General features: G+C 38.0%; 1 protein-coding gene across 2 annotated transcripts in view; it reads right to left on the reverse strand.

Moving 5' to 3' along the window:
* Nucleotides 1–5,944: 5,944 nt before the first annotated feature.
* kif26bb (kinesin family member 26Bb) overlaps nt 5,945–16,152 on the reverse strand; it is a 41,931-nt gene continuing 31,723 nt past the window's right edge. The window contains exons 13-15 of one of the 2 annotated variants that reach the window (XM_084737536.1): nt 13,103–13,272; nt 10,234–10,384; nt 5,945–8,612 (exon numbers count right to left, since the gene is read on the reverse strand). In XM_084737536.1, the coding sequence (XP_084593662.1) occupies nt 8,413–8,612; nt 10,234–10,384; nt 13,103–13,272 (521 nt within the window). In that variant the 3' untranslated portion in view covers nt 5,945–8,412. The remainder of the gene's footprint in view (nt 8,613–10,233; nt 10,385–13,102; nt 13,273–16,152) is intronic. The other variant, XM_084737537.1, reaches the window with a different exon arrangement.

Genomic DNA, 16,152 nt, shown 5'->3' on the forward strand with positions numbered 1-16,152 from the left:
AAAGGTTGACATTATCAGGATGAATCACTGTCACTCTAACCTCTAACCAATCCTGTCCATGTCATTATTATGGAGAGATACCAAACACAGTGTTGTCAAGGCTTTTACTTCCATGTATTTTTTTCCTTTGTGTTTTATGGCTTCAGAGACGATTGTTCATTTTTACGCTGCAGGTAAACACCTGCCTCCATCTGTCTCAGCCTCTCCAGTGGGAACCACATCACAAACATGTGCAGTACCGCTGCTATTTTTTTTTTTTTACACAAGCTTCCCTGCAAGCACACAAAAACCATGGCTGCCTCTCAGCTGCAGAGGCTGGATAGACAATGGCTGACATGCTGCTGATAAATATATTTCCGCCTCATGAAACCTACATTTTCAGCCTGAGTGGCCTGAGAGCATCAAAGCTATGTGATACTCTGCGTTCACACAGCATGTTAGCAGTCACATGAACGCTGTGAATTCTGCAACATGGAATGTGACAGAAAGAACAAATGCTAGGAGCAGAAAGTGACTCACAGGATGTGTAGTGGAAAATTCAGAATGATGCAGGGAAGGCTACACATGAAAATCTGGGAACATTTAATGCAAATATGTTATGACAGTTCTGGGTTTGCTTTTACATTGTGAGCTTTCTCCTGGGAACTGCTACACGTAAACTTGACTGTTTTAGGCCCTTTACCTTTTTCCTAAATCAAGTCTTGGTTAACATTTAAATTTGTGCCGGTGTTTTTTTGTTTTTTTTTTAGCCTATTCACTACAAATTACATTGAATTAAAGGAACAATGTGTAGGATTAGGTGACATCTAGTGGTGAGGGTGTAGATTGCAATCAAATAGATATCCCAGGTCTCAACCTTCCCTTACTATACTGGCTGCAAACAGTACAGAAGTGAAATATGCTTAAGTCCCCATCTATAGGCTGTAGTGTTTGGTTTGTCTGTTCTGGGCTACCTCAGAAACATGGCTGTGCAACATGGCAGCCCCAGTTGAAGCACCCTATGTAGATAAATGGCTCATGCTAAGGTAATGAAAATACAATTACCAATTAACCAATTTATCTCTGGGTTATTGGTTAAAAATGAACATGAACATACCATGCTAATAAAGCTGTTGCTAGCCAGCATACAATATATGGTGATGGCTGCAAGACTGGGGCAACGGTATCGGCCTCTGAGCCATATGGCCCAATGTAAGCATTAAGTTTTATACTCTTGTCCTAATTGGGGAAAATAATTCAACTAATATGTTTCTTATGAATATATGTTTAATATATGTTTCTTATACTAAAAGACTGACTGACTAGTGTATATCAAGTAGCGTGTGAGTTATTAAGGAGAATGTAATAAATATTTATTTGAAAGATAGTAATTCTGGTAGATTTTTCTGATTAAAGACAACAGTTCCTACATGAAACTGCTCAAGGCAATGTCTGTGGATTATTCTGAACCAGGTCATGATTTTTGGTAAAGGACATTGATTTAGATTTTTCAAATGTATTTTTTTGTTGAGCAACCTAGGATTTGTGGCTTTTGGTCCCTTTATATTTAAGACAGGGCACATATGTCTCTATATCTCCAAAACTCACACCAAAACATTATAGCACTACAGGCAAGAGAGAAAAAAAATTGGGGCTGAACTGTCCCTTTAAATCACAACCGCTGTGAAAACAGTTCGTTTGTGCTGTTGTTTTTTTTTTAAGTAGACTAAAGTGGCTTCCATTAATTTTTTTTTTTCCAAAAAAATGTCGCACAAGTGGGTGGCCGCGCGTGTGCACGTGTCGGTGTTACGCAAAAAAAGTGAACATGTGCATCGAGAACGCGTGCTCCTAACGCGTTCACGCACTACGAAACCTCGCGCTCAGTTAAACGTTATTTTCATTTTTTTTAACTTTCAATATTCACAAACTTGTCATATGGACATTAACAGAAGACACGTTTAATGCTAACAATTTCACACTGTAGCATCCTTATGATCGCGTGTCAGAAGTAGGCTGTCGAGTTTATTGTGGTTTTTTCGACTGTTATTAACCCTTTAATATTGCTATAACATTCGGTAGTTGACATCCATCATAAATCCGTTTTTGGGTTTTTCTCGTTCCTTCTGGAAAGACAGAATATGTCCAAACCTCCTTGTACCATATGACATGTAAGTTAACGTCACATAATTAGACGGAACACACGCAGGACAGAGGATGCAGAGGTGCACTCACCGCTGGACGATGATGATGTCCCACAGTTTGTCGTCTCTTCATCGACGCCCTGAAACGGCGTCGCGGTGTTTCTGATGTGTCCTCAGCAGCAGGATCCACATAACAGCCCTCACTCTGTCATCTGTCCGTCTCTCACACTCTCTCATGCTTCTTGTTTACGCTCCAATCCGGGGATTTTTCTGCTTCCCCCTCATTGCAAAACATATATTCCTCCATGTCCCGCTTATTTATTTATTTCAGCGCGCGGCGGAGGCTGCCATCTCCTGGCAGATGTGTCGCACTGGCTGCTGGCTGTGTGTCGGTGTTATGTAACATGATGAGGCGGTCATATGATGGGGTGTTAAGCTGATAAACCGCACACAGGATTACAAGGGAAATAGTGAAAATGTAGACTGCAGCGATGTATTGTTAGTGTTATATAAGCGGAAAAGAAAACACATGTAAATTCATTAGATCTGTCAGAATGATGAAGGTAGACAATCATTACGATAATTGTGTTATTTATCTCCCATTGTTATCATGCACTCAGCTGTTTCAGTCTGTATCCCCTCAGTGTATAATAGACATGAAAGGATACAACACTTCAAATGTATCACTTTATTTTCAGGAAAAAACACAATAGCGCAACACACTGATACAGAGATTGTATGTTAGAGGACCTTTCCAGTCCAGACAGCAACACAAGTCATGGTGTGTTTCTGGGATATGGATTATTGAATAACAGACAAATACCTAGTAGCAATAATGTGTTGAAAATGTGTCAAATACACTAAATTCCTAGATCATATATCTAAATTCAAGATGTAATAACAGCTGTATTAGCTAGCAAAGCCCACATGCAGTATATTTCTGACATGTAGAAATAGGAAAGAATTAGAAGAGTACTAAATTATATAGGTACATACATACATTATCAATTATTCATCAGCATGTTTGGGAGAGCTACTTTAAAAATGTATTCAGATACAATACTAATTTCTTGGTATAAAAATGTCAGTAATCTAATTCACATATCACAATATTAAAGTAATGTGACTTGATTACTTTCTGTAATCTGTTGGTCTGTGTAGCTAAAGTTAGCTTTTTGTCTGTGCTGCTAAAGTTAGCGTTTAGTCTGTGTAGCTAAAGTTAGCATGTAGTCTGTGTAGCTAAAGTTAGCGTTTAGTCTGTGTAGCTAAAGTTAGCATGTAGTCTGTGTAGCTAAAGTTAGCATGTAGTCTGTGTAGCTAAAGTTAGCGTTTAGTCTGTGTAGCTAAAGTTAGCATGTAGTCTGTGTAGCTAAAGTTAGCATTTAGTCTGTGTAGCTAAAGTTAGCATTTGGTCTTTGTAGCTAACTTTAGCGGTATTCTGCATAGCTAACTTTAACAAATAGTCTGTGTAGCTGAAGTTAACGTTTGGTCTGTGTGTAGCTAACTTTAGCAATTAATCTGTGTGGCTAAAGTTAGCATTTGGTCTGTGTGGCTAACTTTAGCAATTGTTCTGTGTAGCTAAAGTTAGCATTGGTCGTGTAGCTAATGTTAGCAACTGCACTTACAGGTCTTACCATCTTTCTTTTAATTAGATGTTAATTAGAGATAATGACAAGATTTTGTTTTTACTAAATGTAACTTTAATCTGAGTACATCTTAAGTAACGATTACTGAAAAAATGGTGTGTAGGTCGATACCTCAACACAAAAAGAAGGGGGGGGGGGGGGGGGGGGGGACATATTACAACCAATTTCTTTGCCTTTTTCAGCACAAAAATCCTTGTTTTATACATGTATTCACTTTTGATAGCTAGTGTACATCAATACTAAGCTAGTTATTATTGTTTATAGTAACAGTTAACTTAAAAATGGCTGTGACAAACTATAACATATGAGAGTTTAATCCACTAATGATCTTGTCCACTCAGGAGCACCCATAACATCTTGTTAAAACAGCTAGTATAGGCTGTTAACTTCCACCATCTACTGGTTGGCATAGGAAAAACATTTAATTTATTCCGTCTGACCAAAAGGAGGGATAACATGTAACATTTATGACCACAGAGAGTGGGAATTCTGTGAGAAAACTCAGCTTTCTCAGTCAATGTAACACTTGCTTCCATTGACTACATTTACCATCAACACTGATTGGACATCCACATGAAAAGTGCCACATTTTCCCTTTCATCTTCAAAACCTCTCAGAGGCCGTAATGGCACAGTCTTTTAAAATCTACAAAATAAATATCACAGTAATTTACTCGCAAACTTGAATTAATCTTCATCCAAAAATAGATGTTCAGTGTGTGTGTTTGTGGCATTCATCCCCATTCCCTCTTTTCTAAATGTGAACACACAGAACATGAAAGCATGAATGAAGGCCTGTGGTTTTCACTGCTGCCTTCAAGTTTGTGTAATTTGAAATGAGGCTGAAAAAAATGAGGAAGTGGAGCAGAAAGAGAGGAAGGGCAAAGTCAGGCAAGGAAACATATTTGTATGTGTGTGTTGCCGGTTTTTCTTTCTCTCCTTTAATAAGCCTGACTGTATAATTGGGCCGCTTTAGGGCTGAGCTCTGCTTGCTCTCGTTACCTTCTCGCTTGCTGTGGACGGCATGAAAAGTCATCCTGCTGCTGTTGTTGTTGTTGTATTGCATCACAACATATACAGACCTTTTTCACAGCAGCCATTTTGACATTTCTCCATTTAGTATACTTCGTTGTTGAGCTTAAGTAGAGTTTTCAGGAATCTGCACTTTACTTACTCCCCACATTTTAACACAAATATCTGTACTTTCTACTCTTTACATGACAAAACAGGCAGGTTTGTTACTTTAGTTTTAATGCATTTGACAGGAATTAATGATTATTTTTATTTTGCATCATTGCATGCCACCTTCCCAACACCAAGACTGATTTAAACCTAAATGGAGGTTGGTGTAGCCATCAGTGCATCAGTGCATATCATGCACAACAGACAAAACAAAACATATAAAATTATGTTAGAAAATCACATTGAAGACATAACAAGACACAAAAAATATGTAACAGAAAAGACAAGACACAAATGTCATAAAAGACACAAGACGAAATAATGCAAAAGACGAGATGAAAATAACAACTAGATGAAAATGATGCAATAGACATAAGATGAAAATAACAAAAAAAAATGTAACAAGATGAAAATGATATAAAAGACATAGCAAAACAACATAAAAGACAAAACGACATGAAAATAATTTTATGTAAAGACATAAAGGCAAAAATTGTGAAAGATAAGATACAAACAACATAAAAGACATAAGACAAAAATAATGTAACAAGATGAAAACAATTTAAAGGACAAGATGAAAATAACATAACAACAACATAAAACGCGTGACGAGACAGAAATAACAGAACAAGATGAATATGATGTAAAAGACATAATAAGACACAAACGGACTAAAAGAAGACGAAAATAACAAAATGACGTAACAAAACAAAATGATGTAACAAGACGAATATGATATAAAAGACGTAACAAAACAACATAAAAGACACAACAAGATGAAAATAACATAAAACAAACATGATGTTAAAAAAATAAGAAGACAAAAGTGACATAAAAGATGTAACAAGATGAAAACAAAATAAAAGCCGTAACAAGATGAATATGATGTAAAAAAAAAAAAAAAAAAAAAAAAAAAAGAGACAATTCTTAATTTCAGGTGTTTATACACTAATGAAAACATATTTTTTACCATATTCTGCCAATAAATCCCAAAAATCTCACACTGGACCTTTAAATAAAGCATGTGTGTACTTTTGCCCCCTCTGTTACAGACAGACAAACAAATGTGACAGAAGCATGAGCAGGAACCTCATAATGACTTTAATCTTTGTAAATCAAAGGATGCACAGTTTGCAATGTCTACAAACACAGAAAATGACTTCGAGCTGTGGACGTTTATTAACAGTGACGTACAACATGCTGATTAATAGGATTCACAAAACAGACATCCTGTGTGTGTGTGTGTGTGTGTGTGTGTGTGTGTGTGTGTGTGTGTGTGTGTGTTCCCTGTATGTTTAAATGCATCGATCCAGGTAGAAAACTTGGCCTTGTCCATTGATTACCGTGCATCAGTCCATGCTCTCTTATTGGCTCAATGACTGCAGAGCCACGAAGCTCCTCAGACACCATGACGTTATTCCTTTAATGTAATTACTCCTCCATTACACAGAGAGTAGAATCCACATTTTTTATTCTGCTCCCGATCATTTACTAATGTGTTTCAGCAGCCAGCTTATTGATCACTGGCCTCCGAAGGCAGTAAAAAAAAATCACAACAGTGTTTCGGTTGGCGGCATCTCCAGTCCTCAGTGCCCATCTTCTCTACTCTGTCTCTGTTTCCACAGCTTACAGTGAAATTGCTTCGATTCTTCTGAATCATCACCTCAAACCAGCATCCTTCTAATTATTGGCAGCATGTTTACATTAGTTTCGAAAGAAATACATGAAATACACAAATCTATTTTCATACTTGTGTTCAGCACCAAAATCTATATACAAAATGGCATATTCCCTTTTGAACACTCATTGGAAAATAAGACTGCTTTAAGTTTGGCTACCAAATTTAAGCAACAAATCAGTAGGAAAATCATCACATACAGTAGGGAGCTAAAAAAAAAAAATGCAAAGATCACAGTAAAGTTTGAGAGCTGAAATCTTTCCTACAGATGCATGTTAAAAAGATAGATCTTCCAGAAATTGTTTCAAAGGAGTGAAATAAGACTATAAACAAGTTAGCAAAGGTGTTCACTAAGTTACCCTGTACTCATGTTAAGTATGTATAGTAGTTATCTAATATCTAGCATACTGTCTATATTAAAGGGATAGTTCAGAAGTTTTGAATAGGGGTTGAATGAGGTACTTATCTATAGTCAGTGTATAACCTATAGTAGATGGCGGTCGACACGTCCCCAGTTAGGAGAAGCAAACAGGGACGCCAGCATGGTAGCTAAGCAATGTGCTGTGGACAGGGTCAACAACAAAAAGTATTTTAACTACTTAAAATGGTAAACCTAAAAAAAAATTAGTATTATTTAGAATATTTTCACTGCTTTTTTTACCATGCATTTTTTTCAGCTGTTATATAAGCCAAATATTGCTCTTTCCAAACCAACCAAACTCCATAAGCAAATTTACTTGTTTTACCTCCCAGAACATAAGAGTTGTTGGTCTATCGGCGTTGGTTTGTTTGTGTTACTGTGTGACTTTAGTGAGGCCGAGCAATCCCTTTACAACACAAAAGTCACACAATAACTTAAACAAATTAACAGATCAAGGCATCGGTGGAGTAAGTAGTAGTAGTAGTAAGTAAAAAAAATGACTGATTTAATCTATGGAGTTTGGTTGGTTTTGACAGAGTGCTATTTAGCTTATACCGTGGCGGTCTACTGTTGGAAAAGGTTGTCTGACAGCAAAGTAAAGCTTCTCATCCTGTCCACAGCAGTTTCTGTTGCCTAGCTTTCATGATAGCAGCCCTCTCTGCTTCTCCAAAATGTGGCATCTACTGCTACGCAAATACACTGACTATCAATGAGTACCTCAGACAACCCCACTTCAAATAATGTGAGCTATCCCTTTAAATCCAAAGAAGCCTACCTAGAAAACGAATAATGCAGAATTTCTGAAACTTAATGACCTTAAAACAAAAGTTTTATGATTTGAATACTGAATCAGTGTTTGCCAGGAGAGGAAAGGTTACAATATTTGTCCTGTAGCTAAACTAAAATGTCTTGTTAGCATTAGATGCTGCACAGAGCTGAACTGCTTGTTTAAAATACACTGTACAACGCTTAAAAAAGGGTAAACAAAATGTTTTTGAGGTTATTTAAAGGACAAATAGAGAACTTGCATGAATATTGGCGGAAAACAGAAAAGAGGTCATGACATTTTTTTTTTTTTTTTTAAATCCAAACTGTGTCCTTTGTGGGTGTGAAGAATTCCTGCCGGCTGTAGGACTGTTGCTCACTGACCTCCCTGTGAAGGGCAGGCAAGATGTTATTGTACAACACTCCAATCTGTAGCACCCGGTTCATTCAGAGGTGATGTGGTGGCTCAGAACATAAAGTGTGAGATGTTTTAAATTTATCCTCCAACAGATTTCGGTGATAGGTAGCCAGATATACTACAGTAGATAAAACATTACCCTCATTTAACCATGTTTCAGTTCTCACTTGAATGCAGCTCAGCTCAGGTTCCCTTCAGGGCTCTCTGCTCTGGCGTTTTTCTCCGCCGCTTCTTATGCCGTCTCCTGGCGGTGGCGTCAAAGCAGGTGACCATCATGACTTTGGCCTTGCAGAGGCTGAGTCTGTCCTCCAGCCGAGACGTCACCACTTCAAGGGCCTCCAGGTGCTCCAGGGAGTCCACCTCGAAGGTCTGCCACAGGTCGACTGGAGAGGAACAGTGAGGTGACACTGAAGCAGTTTGCAAAGTAAAGCGTAACCAGTGTTGTTACATGTGGACAATATTGCAATGGTGCACCAGGGGAATAACTTTTTTTGTTTATTCTTTTTTTTGCTGCCCTATAGCCCAAACTATCCATAATATGCCTGCATGTTATTGATCAGCAAGCAACTTTAACAAATACTTGGCAGGATGCTGACATTTCCTAATTTCAAAATGAAACATAACTGCAGTTTTGGCACAAACTCACCTCAGTTTTTGGCATTTTAAGACACTCCCATGCTACAGTATAAAGGCCCTTTCACACCTGCCTCGTTTCAGTTTGATCCGAACCCCAATTACAGGTGTGAAACCGGACCGGCCAAACTTTGGTTCAATCAGAAGGGGTGGTCCTGGTCTGGATCACATTGAACCATTCAACCGAACCGTTCAATTCTAGCGTGAAAACATTTTTCTGGATGGCTCGGACTTTTGGACCAGTTACAGGACTTCCTGGCAGGCCATCGTCTTACTTGGAATCGGAAAAAGGAAAAACAGTGCGACAAAACAAAATGAACTGTGGAGTGAACACATGGGGAGAGGAGGAGACCAAATGTTTAATTAACACCTGGTCTGATGACTTTATAAAGACTCCAGAGGAAAAACAAATTGCAAAAAGTCCTACATTTTTCATGAGGATGAAGGAGAGAGGGATTGAATTAAACTGACAACACACCAACGCCAGACGCACACCTATCCACAAACCAATCCACTGCAAATATATGTAGACACAGCACACGTTGCTGATGATGACAGGACCTGTGCATTCACATAATTGCAGAATGAGACAGTCTGACAAACACATGAACCTTACATATACTTTACACTGTTCACAGTTAATATATTGTTTCATTTCAAATTCAAATGTGTCTGAGCAATGAAAAATGCTGACTGTCATTTTGTGCTTCCTTTAAAAAAAAAAAAAGTACTGGTTCAGGCACTAGTTAGTCACTGGTACCATGTTAGCACTGGTATCAGAAAACACAAAACGATACTCCACCTCATTAATAAGTCAGAATGAAGTGGCCTCCTGTCAGAGGTGCCCCCCTGGCAAAGCAAGTAAAGTATCCCTGCTGCATAGTAACAGCAGGCTGCTGCCCCCTGTTGAAATGCTGTTATACCACAAGCTCATTATTTGTTCATTCACTGCGGAGATAACTGACACAATTAGTCAATTAATCAATGTGTCAGTCAACAAAAATGAATTGGCAACTATTTTGATAACCTATTAACCAATTAAGTGATTTTTTAAAAGTAGAAATGCCAAACATTTGGTTTTACATTGTGTGTTCTGCTGCTTTTATGATATATGTTAATTAATTCAATATCTTTGGGCTTTAGACTGTTGATAGATGCTAACATGTAAAAACTGACTGAAATATAAAATAAAACATTAGAATAATCAGTTGCTAACTGGTAGTGTTTTTTAACTGAGGTACTGAGTGCATCATTAGAATTCATAATGAATATGATGAAATGAGTCCATATTAATTTAAATTAATTTTCAAAAGATGATCAAAATATAATTTTGCATGCTTATTTTTTCAGAGAGAGAATCATGCGACTGACACTCTTGGTTCCACTTGGCGGGCTCCAGCATGAGGTGGTGTTTGGCCTGCTCCAGCTCTCTCCTCAGGTGGTTGTATTTGGCTCGGACCTCTGAAATCCTCTGCTGACGGTGCTCCAAAAACTTCAGCTTGGCACTGAAGCACGCAGGCCCCTGAAAACACAAACACACACACACACACACACACACAGTCATGTTTCCATCTTTATAGAGGATATTACATTGGCTTACACTGACTTACATTAAATTAATTTATTTCATACAGACATTATCTAACCCTCCCCATAACCACTGCTTGCCTAAATCCTAACTCTTACCTTACCATAACCATAAAACAAGTCCTCAACCTAAAAGTTATGATTATGGGGACAAAATATGTCCCCATAAGGAAGATGGTCTCCATATTCATAACTTCTGCTATTACTGTTCTCATTAAAAATAAAAACGTGGTGTTTCGGCTGTGGTCCTCCACACACACACAGACATAGATGCTGGATGAACAACAGTACCTCCCCTCTCCCTCTCTCCACACACATACACAGGAACACACACACACACACATCATAAACACCCTGTCAGGGCAGAAACGACACCTCTGGGGAGTGAGACAAGACATGTCTGTAGGCTACTAAATAGAATTACACTGATTATACTAACCTTATTACACATAGGGGACCGCTGCAAAGGTCAGTACATGCACATTTTAAATGCAAACAAAAGAAAACCTCCAAATATGAAGCGATTCAATTCAATTCAGTGTTTCCTCAATATGTGTCTCTGTCTTTTAATAACCTTTTATCAACAACATGTTCAATTTGTTTTACTTCCAGTGGTCCTCTTTGTCCTTCGTGGCAGCTTTGACCCAGTTTCCCCCCATGTGGTCATTAAAATTGTATCAAAGTTGCCCTGCCTGAGACTGGTGGAGGCGGGGAATAAGGTCTCAGGAGGCCAGACTGCTCGTCATGGGGATGTTACGTCACCACATGTGCCGCATTTTGTTTTCAAGCACATTTCAACCGTGAATGCAAGGTGAAATCTTTATCCTTGACTTACCTAGGTTCAATTCACTGGGCGTACTATTTTTCATGCTGCCTCTACTGTAATCTCACATATCAAACCTAGTACTGTAGCTGCTGTATTTATAGCCACTGAAGTCATCATGTCTTCCTCAAGGGCAGTTTGATACTGGATTGTGTTATTCTCTCTTCCCCATCCAGATTTTTCCCGAGCGATCGAACCAGACAAACTCTTGATGTCTTACCTTTAGGCCACTACAGGAGCTGTGCTTACAGGATTTTTTTAAAGCAAAGCTGTATTAGCTTGTCTGTGTTTTAAACATGACATGAGCATTGTGGATATGTTTTTAGAGAGTAAAGCAGCAGCACTCTTTCTAGGTAGGACTGCACTTCTTAAATCTGAATAATTTCTAATTCCCTTATGAAATCAAAACAGGTTTAGCTTTCAGGTAGTCTTGCATAGCCAGATCTCAATGCTGGATGAAGGTCTGGCTTCACATATAATTCTGCTACAGGGGCCAAAACATGCATGGGTTGGTTTGGCTTTCTTTAAATCAACCACAATTGTTGCAATGTTGGTGATGGTGCTCTTGCAAAATAGTGTGGGAGCTCATGGGGAGGCGAGTCCTGGCGTTAAATGGCAAAATCTCCACAAAAGAAATCTCTATGGAGAACAAAATTTATGACACTTTTATATTTTTGTCCAGCAAGATAATCTTCACAAATGAACACCACTTATATGATTTTTGAGGCAAAAATGCAATTGCCAGGGGTAAAAAGCTAACATTAGGCTATAAACAAATTACACCATAGTTGCATAATTTCAACATCACCACCACTGAGTGACTAGTGTTTGGCATGATGACATTTAATGTCCCAGAAAAAAACTCTGTAGTCTTATTTAGTCCCTTGTTAGCGACCACCTTTTTCACATAAAAGCTTCAAATTTGCAATGGTGGGGAATTAACTGATGTGTTTTATTTTGCACAACAAAATGCATCTAACCAAGAACGCATTCAAAAAAAAAAAACATCAACTTGAGAAAAGGGAACTAGCGGTGCGAAAATGCTAATCTATTTCCCCTGTAGTAGATCCCTTTGCATGTAGCTACAATAGCTAATCCTGGGGCTAATTTCTATCTTTAGTTTGTGTCAGACTCAGAGACAAGCGTTTGAAATGATTGTTGTAAAGGTTTATGTTGAGTATTTGAAAAGTTAAAAGACGCTTGTGCTGCTTGCCTCTATAGCCTTGTTTTGCTAATGTCAAGTGTACAGAATTTGTACACTCGATATGGCGAGTGCAAAGTTAACCATAGTGAATGTGGCCAGGATTGTGAGCACTGATTGAGAGGAGGATGAAGCTGAAAGATACCAAGATGCCGGCCAAAGTTTTATTACAGCCATTAAATAGCTAATGCTAATGCAATCTGCTGTCTGTAACGTTTATAGCGTTTAGTTCAGTGGCTGCTGAGAATGAGCAGCTTTGCTAAATTACCTAAATGTTTTCTACACTGCTCTTTGTGAATGTGAGGATAGATAAAGGGTTTGATAAGGGCTTTGATAGCATCCAGAGCTTAGTGAATTTGCTAATGGGGTCCAAAATGAAACCAGTTGTTGAATCCCAACCATGGGGCAAACTGCCAGAGAGACTTTTATTTCAAATTGTATTTGGGCCTTTTTTTTTAAAAACATGATGAAAATGTTTTCAAATTTGATGAAAGTTGCTTTGGAGACCCCAGAAGAGGGTCTCCCAATTTTGCTATTCCCCGCTGGTTGCCAATAGAGGTCGATAAAGGTCACATTATACGTAATGCCTTCAAACCTCCTAAAAAAAAAAATCAAAATAAACCCAGCACCTGTTTGCCAGCACCTGCTCTTTTCTGCATCCTCTGCACATTGTCGATCTCATAGACCTTGATCTCGTAGGCCTCTGGGATTCCCCGATCCACCCAGCGAGACCGCAGACCACTGGCTGAGCGTCTCAGGGACAGGGGAGTATCATGGGAAAGACGACGCTGGTGAGTACCTACAGCAAGGTGAGGCAGAAAGTGCTGTGAGATGCTCTATCTCGACTTGTTTTCTTTCTCTCCTCCCATTTCCGAAGCTTTCTACTGTATATACACAGTGACACTGTTGAGATATACAGTATATTATGTATAAATATAAGTACGGTTGTAGCTGTAGTCAGTGCATTACTGGTCAGCACAGTTTGGAGAAGCAGCAGGAGTACTGGTGTAAGCAATATACTACTGTAGCCCACCTAAGAAAATCACTATCTGTTTAAGCTATATTTACAGTATTTTCACCACTTAATCTTACCATCAGACAGCTTTTTCCATAAGCCAATAATCGCTCTCTCTAAAGCAACCAGACCCCTTTAACAAAAACAGTCATTTTACCTCGCAGAACACTGGAGTTGCTGGATCACCACTGCCTCAATCGGATAGTTTGTTTGTGTTATTGTGTCCCTTTGGTAAATCGAAACAAATCTTGTAAAATATAGAAGTCACATAATAACACAAACTAACTAACCAATCAAGGCAGTTTTAGACCAGCAACTCCGGTGTTCTGCCGGGGAAATTACTGTTTTTGCCAATGGAGTCTGGTTTAGCAGGAGAGAAAGCGATATTTGGCTTATATGATGTTGGTTTCCAGTTGGAACAGGCTGTCTGGCAGCAAAGTAGTAAAAGTAGTCTAAATATAATGTACACTTAAACTAGTATAGATTTTTTTTTACATGAGCCTTTTTTTAAGTGATTAAAACACTGAAATACATATTCCTGCTGACCCGGTACACAGCAGTACTTACCATAGCTTCCTACATCTGTACTCTGTATAGATGTAGGAAATACTCTGACTCAGCAACCCCACTTAAACACATCTACTTAAGGTAGTATTGTATTTTAGTTGACTTTTGATCTCGTTGATTTCAAATTTAGTGTTTGGTATAATCACTTGTCAGGACTGAAACAAAGAGAAGCCACTGCTGCAACTCATTTTAAAAGCTTTATTTATACCAATACGAATTTATTCTTGCAATAGATGTACAGTACAGAGATTAACTTACATTCAGCACCATAGACTAAGATTATGCTGTTTTGTTGTAAAGTCATATTTTTTTCTTTTACAAATAAATAAGCCTGTTTGTGATGCTCATGGATCTACAAGGTGGCTAAGGCTGTAAATGGTGTTCTTGAGCTGCTACATTAGTGTCTGATAGATGAAGGCTTGTGTCCCTAAGAGGCCTCCAAAGCCCAGATCACATGATCTTAAGGGGAGACTGTTTGCCTGAAGGCAAATGCAGCTTGCCAGAGCTACCACATTATTCATAAAAGACACGAGACATGATTTCTGTAGGTCTGTCTGGACTGACTCAGTTTGCCAGTACAAGAAAAAAAAGGGTGGATAGTAGATACTTCATGTCAAAACCTTAAGAATATGTTTTAACTGTAATGATAAGGGTACAGCATTCATCAGAATGTAGATGAGTTAATTAAGTAAGGGGACACTTAAGCAGAAATTAAGCGCAGGCAGAATTTAATCACCCAATAAACTGTAGATAATGTTTGGGCTTACTTAAAATTCATATGTTCATCCAGCAGAAGCTCTGTCTCTCGTTTTAATCACTCCATTAGTAGGTTTCACTATGTTAACCACATTTTCAACAAAATGCTACAAAGAATTTCTCATCCATAAGAAAGTATTGCTAGTATGCACACAGCCATCCTTATAATTTACTGTATCAGGCAAACACCCTTCATTTTCTGTATCTGTGCTGCCATTAGCACGTGCCGTCACTAGGTTCATATATTAATGATGTGACCTCCTACACTGTACACAATTAGGCTTTTAATGCCAGTAAGGAAAATAGGTCTGGCAGCATTTTCCAGATGTGTGTCATCTCCAATTAATGTCACATTAATATGTTATGTGGTCAGATTACAAACCAAAAAAATATCATTCATAAAAAATGTGTCTGTGTTTATGTTTTGTCTGAAGTGTCTGAATAACTAGAGAAGAAATTTTAAGAGCAGATTTGTTAACCTCAACTTAAAAAAGTGATTTTCTTTCTTTAAAAGAATAGAATGAAATTTCCATAAGATTTAACACCTGATTTTTTTAAATAACATGTGATTCAGCACTTTAAAGGGACAATTCACCCCCAAATCAAAAATATATAATGTATAATAATATTTTTCTTCTTACCTGTAGTGCTTTTTGTTCATCTGGATCACATATGTCAAACACAAGTCCCATGGGTCAAATCCAGCACAGCACCTTGTTATATGCACCCCCACAAGAGCTTGGAAATAATATAATTTACGCAATATAATTCTATGCTACGTTATGGAAATAAATTACATGTCCCAGAATGCATCCCGATTTATCTGCACACTGAAAGTGTCTAGCTGCTAGATGTCATAGCATCTCATTATAAATTAGTTGTTTCCACCAGTGGCAATTTAGCTAAGTGGCTGTAGCTGGTAACATTAATAGCAGCAGCCTAACAAAATGCTATTATTTCATTTTTAAAGAAATATAAATTTTGGATTTAAAACATTGCCTGTTGGCTACCCAGATGGAAACAACCCTTATTGTTATTTTGTCTTAATTACGTACTATTTTTTAAATTTATTTTTTCCTAAACTTCTGCTTTCACAGATAGTTGTTCATTAATAATTATGTTATTACTAAAACAAATTGGATGATAATTGGATGCAGTGGCAATTACAGTATGTAATATAATAACAAGTACATACATTTACTGTATATTGTCTTACATTTAAAACTGGCCTTTACACCGTGATGCTGATTTGGCCCAAGATGAAATTGAATTTCACACCTTTCTCTCCCTGACACCCTTGGCTTCTCTCAAACATAATGGAACTAGATGGCACTCAGCTTG

The sequence above is a fragment of the Lutjanus erythropterus genome, chromosome 15, assembly GCF_056507025.1.
Source record: "Lutjanus erythropterus isolate fLutEry1 chromosome 15, fLutEry1.hap2, whole genome shotgun sequence".
In the NCBI taxonomy this organism is placed as follows: Eukaryota; Metazoa; Chordata; class Actinopteri; order Lutjaniformes; family Lutjanidae; genus Lutjanus; species Lutjanus erythropterus.